General features: G+C 42.9%; 1 protein-coding gene across 1 annotated transcript; it reads right to left on the bottom strand.

Annotated features, from left to right (window-relative positions):
* Positions 1-4,348: 4,348 nt before the first annotated feature.
* Positions 4,349-5,314, bottom strand: LOC115305985 (olfactory receptor 6Q1). Its single transcript, XM_029956116.1, has one exon. The coding sequence runs from the start codon at positions 5,312-5,314 to the stop codon at positions 4,349-4,351; it is 966 nt and encodes a 321-aa protein (XP_029811976.1).
* Between the last annotated feature and the right edge of the window lie 494 nt (positions 5,315-5,808).

The following is a 5,808-nucleotide window of genomic DNA, read 5'->3' on the forward strand; positions in this document are numbered from 1 at the left end:
AGCAACATGGGATACAGAAATGGGTAAAATGTGTTCTTGCCTTCTGAGTGGGCTAAAGTATAGCTCTTGCAAAGCTTGTGGTCTGACATTTCCAATCTAACCTAATCGGAGTAAACTAAATATATCTGTGTGGAAACTGTTCTTCAAGAGGTCTTCAAGAACACCTGCTCTCGTTAACTGCTTGTCTTAGGGTAGGTGGGGACAGGTGACTGTCACAGACCCAGCTGAGCCACCACTAGAGCAAAGTCTGCTCTAAATAAAGCCCTTCCACTTCCAAGAGAGTGTGAAAATGGTAATGAAGCTGACAAAACACTGGGCCTGAGTTAACTAAGTTTCAGTGCTCCTGAGGGAAGTGGAGGGACGGAGCTGAATGGTGCTCCACACACCGTCTCAAGGTTCAGAAGCATCCACGTTTCTGGGTGACGAGATCCATTTTAAATTCCTGCCAAAAGGGGCTTAAAATGCTCCTATCCTGGGGTGGTTGACTGGCTTAGTTGGTAAAGCATCTGACTCTTGATCCCAGGGCTGTGAGTTCAAGCCCCTCGGTGGGGGTGGAGCCTACTTAAATATAGTAATGATCTTAAAAATTAAAATAAATAAAATAAAATGCTCTTGTCTTGCCATGGCTGGCCAAAGATGATATTAAGGCCAATGACTATGAAGCTGCCAATGAAAACAAGAATATAGATAGACTCAATTTAGAGAAACAGAAAGCTGTGGCATTCCACAGCGAAAGCCAGTGTTTTGACAAACATAGCTTAGAGATCAATTGCTAAGGGGACCCCTGGGTAGCTCAGTCACTTAAGCGACTGACTTTTGGTTTTGGCTCAGGTCATGATTGCATGGTTTGTGAGTTTGAGCCCCATGATGGGCTCTGTGCTGTCAGCTTAGAACCTGCTTGGGATTCTCTCTCTCCCTCTCTCTCTGCCCCTCCCCTGCTTTTTCTCTCTCAAAATAAATAAACTTTAAGAAAAAAAAAAAGAAATCAGTTGATAAGGCCTTCATGTGTGAAAATTGAAAAGTGAGAGACCAACCAAAGGTTGCCAAGGTACCAAGGGTAAGAAGAATATGGAATCCTAGAAGGGGGTCCAGTTGGGCCTTAGGTACATAGACCTGCATCCAAGCCTTCAACAATGGTTACATAATGGTAAACAATAAACTGTAGAGTTCTGATGTCAGTATGTAGATCCAGTCATTCACACCAAGTCCTAAGTCAAAGGACCTTCTGGCTGGCTCCCAGACAATCCCTAACTAACAATTCAGTCAATATCCTGGTACCCAGAATGGACAGAACAAGATGAGCAGTGCTCCTTACAGAATTCTATCTTAGTAAGTCTTATTTCTCTCTAATTATTCATTGTGACATTCTCTGGATTCCAGTGAAGTAATGTCTATATACTGTGAACACTTCACCTACCTATGTTTCACTCAATGAACAAATATACCCCCAAAGGAGAAATTATATTCACAGAAATTCCCTATTTGTAAGGAAACATATTTTTCCTGTCATATTTCATATTTATCTTCATTGCAGAATGATCTACCATTACTAATGACTTTAAAAACTTCCCAGGTGCCTGGGTGGTCCAGTTGGTTAAGCAACCAACTGTTGATCTCAGCTCAAGTCATGAGTTCACAGTTCATGAGATCAAGCCCCACATTGGGCTCTGCAGATTGAATCCAGCCTTGGGCTCTGCGATGGGCTCTCCACTGGGCTCTGTGCTGACAGCAAGGACCTGCTTGGGATTCTCTCTCTCCTCTCTTCTATAGCCATTAGCTATCTCTCAATCTATCTAAATAGATAGATAGTTATATCATTATAGGTAGGTGGGTATATGATAGATAGGTACATAGATAGATGATAGATAAATAGATAGATAGATAGGTAGATAGATAGATAGATAGATAGATAGATAGATAGATAGATAGATAAATGATAGGTCTTATTGGTTCCATTTCTTTGGAGAACTCTTATACACCCAGTATGTTTTGTTTGTTTCCATCAGCCAGAAACCTAAAAGTCAAATGCATTTTGTGTTCACATCTACTCAGGTCAGGTGTCTGAAAGTTCTACTCCTATTTCACTCATATGAATTCTTATTTTTGATCCTGCAAGGTTCTCATTTTTGCACTGTTTTTTCATCCTGCCATCATCCAAAAGAATATAAAGCACATTACTGATATAATAGTCGATAAATGAAGTCATTTTCAAAATGTAGGATTTGTGCCTTCTCTGCTAACCATTAAAAGTGCAACAGGTTAGATACTGGGTTGAGTGGAGGGTGCAGAGACTGTGTTGCTATGGGCACCATCATGCAATCTTGTTGGCTTCTTCTTGGCCAGTTGAGAAACACCATCACAGAAGAATCTGTCTTTCTCCTGACCCAGTGAAGTTCAGCATTTTCCCATCCGTATACTATAGTTTCTGAAATCCCCATTCAAATGTCTTTAAGATACAACTATCTATGTGTGGGGAACTACTTGAATTACAATGGTCTTTTAAGCCTTGCTTCAAGTGAGCTGACATTACCATACAGATCTTCTTAAATCATTTTCAAAGCACGGTTTGGTATAGAAGTCAGATGGGCCTATATTTCAAATAAGACCATGTAGCTACAAAGAAATTAAGTGCATGGACCACATGGAAAATCAGCTATGATTCTTTGTAGTGGAAACCACTAGTTATCTGCCAAAATTTGTTCTCCTTTTTCTCCACAATAATCAAATTGGGGCTGGATACCTGACTATTTTTAGCACCCTTGCAAATAAGTATGAGTTATGTTTAATTTCTCACCAATAGAGGTGAGTAGAAATGACAGTTTCTACATCTAGTAGAGAAAGTTTTATTTTTTATGTTCTTTTTTTTCTTTTATAGTTTATTGTCAAGTTGATTTCCATATAACACCCAGTGCTTATCCCAACAAGTGCCCTCCTCCATGCCCATCACCCCTCTTCCCCTCTCCCCAACTCCCACCAGCCCTCAGTTTGTTCTCAGTATTGAAGAGTCTCTCATGGTTTGCCTCCCTCCCTCTCCCCAAATATTTTTCCCCTTCCCCCCACCATGGTCTTCTGTTAAGTTTCTCCTGGTCCACTTATAGGTGAAAGCATATGGTATCTGTCCTTCTTTGCCTGACTTATTTCACTTAGCATAACATTCTTGAGTTCCATCCACATTGCTACAAATGGCCAGATTTCATTCTTTCTCATTGCCATGTAGTATTCCATTTAATATATAAACCATACCTTCTTGATCCATTCATTAGTTGATGGACATTTAGGCTCTTTTCATGATTTGGCTATTGTTGAAAGTGCTGCTATGAACATTGGGGTACATGTGCCCTTATACATCAGTACTCCTGTATCCCTTGGGTAAATTCCTGGTAGTGCTATTGCTGGGTCATAGCAGAGTTCTATTGTTAATTTTTTTGAGGAACCTCCACACTGTTTTCCAAAGTGGCTGCACCAGTTTACATTCCCACCTAGTGGAGAAAGTTTTAGACATAGGTTTGTTTTCTCCTTGAGCTATCCTCACCCTTCTTGCTCACTGGAACCTCATGTTGACCATGTAAATAATAAGAAGGCCCTAGATTGAAGGTTACCATATGGTCTCAATCACAACTATTCAACTCTGTCATTGCAGTACAAAAGGAACCATAGACAACACATACGATGTGACCATATTCTAGTAAAAATTGATTTATGGACACTGAAATTCTAATTTTATGAAATGATTATGTGCCGGGGCACCTGAGTGGCTGAGTCAGTTGAGTGTCTTACTCTGGATTTTAGCTCAGGTCATCATCTCCCGGTTACAAGATTGAGCCCTGCACCAGACCCCATGCTCAGCATGGATTCTCTCTCTCTGTCTGTCTCTCTCTCTCCTTCTGCTCCTCCCTCTCTCTCTCTCTCTAAAATTAAAAATTGAAAACTAAAATGATTATGCGTCATGAAATATTAGTTTACTTTTTATTTGTTTACAACCATTTAAAACTATAAAAACCATTCTTAGCTTACAGGTCATTAAAAACAAGTGTTGAACTGAATTTGGCCCACAGCCCTTAGTTTGCCAACATCCTATGGGATGTTGACCCTATAGAATGAAGGAACTTCCATCTTTGCCTGTAGAGCAGAGCCACCTGCCAACCTGGAGCACTCACCTTGGACTCTTGCAGGAAAGAACAAATCTCTTTCCTTCTTTAAGCTTCATTGTAGTTAGGTGTCTCTTGTTATAGTTGATTAACATTTTACTTTAATACATAATCCATACCTCCTGACTACCCAGGTCACTGCTTGTCCCCTAGTTTTCACCACCTTCCTTCTGGAGAGCCAACACAAAAAAACTAGGTCCTCACCTTCCTCCTTGCTGACCTTTCCAAGACCTGAGGGAAAAGGCTCGGCCCAGAGCTCCCTTTACCTCCTTGTTCCGAAGACTATAGATGAGGGGGTTGAGCATTGGTGTGACAATGGAGTAGAAGACAGACACCACCTTGTTGAAGTTGATGGAAGGGGCCACTTTGGTCCGGACATACATGAAGAAAAGAGTACCATAGAAGAGGCTCACCACAGTCAGGTGAGCTGCACAAGTGGAGAAGGCCTTCCTGCGTTCTGCAGCTGAACGGATGTGCAGCAAAGTCCAGACAATGTTGCCGTAAGACACAGATATGACTGTAGAGGAGGCCAGGAGCACCGCCAGAGAAACTAGGAAGTCTGTGGTCTCCTTTAGGGTGACATCTGAGCAGGACAAGGCTAGCAGTGGTGAGGCATCGCAGAAGAAGTGGTCGATGACATTGGGGCCACAGAATGTCAGCTGGGACATGAGGTAAATAGGCAAAACAGGTGTGAGGAGGCCCAGAAGCCAACAAGCAGCTGCCAGACGGATGCAGGTGCCCCACGACACCAAGGCTGCATATCGGAGAGGCATACAAATGGCCACATAGCGGTCATAGGCCATGGCAGCCAGTAGGAAACACTCCGTTGCCCCCAGGAAGGTAAAGATGAAGAGCTGGGACAGGCAGCCAGCATAGGAGATGTTCTTGCCCCCACCTACCCCGATAAAGCCAGCCAGCATCTTGGGCACTGTCACCGAAGTGTACCAGATTTCAAGGCAGGACAAGTGTGTCAGGAAGAAATACATGGGTCTACGTAGTCGGTGGTCTGAAGCCACCACCAAGATAATGGCCAAGTTCTCCACCAAGGTGAATAGGTACATGGTGAGAAAGAGTGTAAAGAAGAGGGGGCGTGCCTCATGCACCCCAGCAAAGCCCCCCATGACAAACTCTGTTACATGGGTCCAGTTTGGAGCATATGGCTGCATAGGTGGAACTGAGAGTCAGGACACTCATAGCCTCATAGACAATGACAGCTCACAGAGAACCAGTGAGGATGGAGCACTGAGATATCTTTCATTTCAGAAGAGGAATGCAAAGTCAAGACACTGTTTCTGCCCCCAAAGAATGTATAGACCATGAAAAGCTCCAAAAAACAGATGATTTCAGTACAAAATTTAAAGTGCTGGATGTGGATGCGGGTGTTATGGGAGGAAATAGCAGAGAAGACCCCCAGTCTGGAGGAATCAGAGAATGCTTCCTGGGGAAGCGTTGTCTCAGCTGGAACCTGGAAGGTAAGGATAAGTGAGTGAGATAAAAGTTAGAGAAGTAAAGAGAGCACAGTAAGTATAAGAATCCCAGCTGCCAGAGAGAATCTGGCATTTGGGAGACCTCAAGTAGATATAGGTTACCCCAGAGGTTTTCTGGGGTGCCTGGGTGGCTCAGTCCATTACATATCCAAGTTTGGCTCAGACTATGATCT

Source organism: Suricata suricatta, chromosome 11 (assembly GCF_006229205.1).
Source record: "Suricata suricatta isolate VVHF042 chromosome 11, meerkat_22Aug2017_6uvM2_HiC, whole genome shotgun sequence".
Lineage (NCBI taxonomy): Eukaryota > Metazoa > Chordata > Mammalia > Carnivora > Herpestidae > Suricata > Suricata suricatta.

Excerpts from the sequence above, each read along its gene's own strand:
- LOC115305985 (XM_029956116.1), bottom strand. The coding sequence starts at position 5,314 with ATGCAGCCATATGCTCCAAACTGGACCCATGTAACAGAGTTTGTCATG.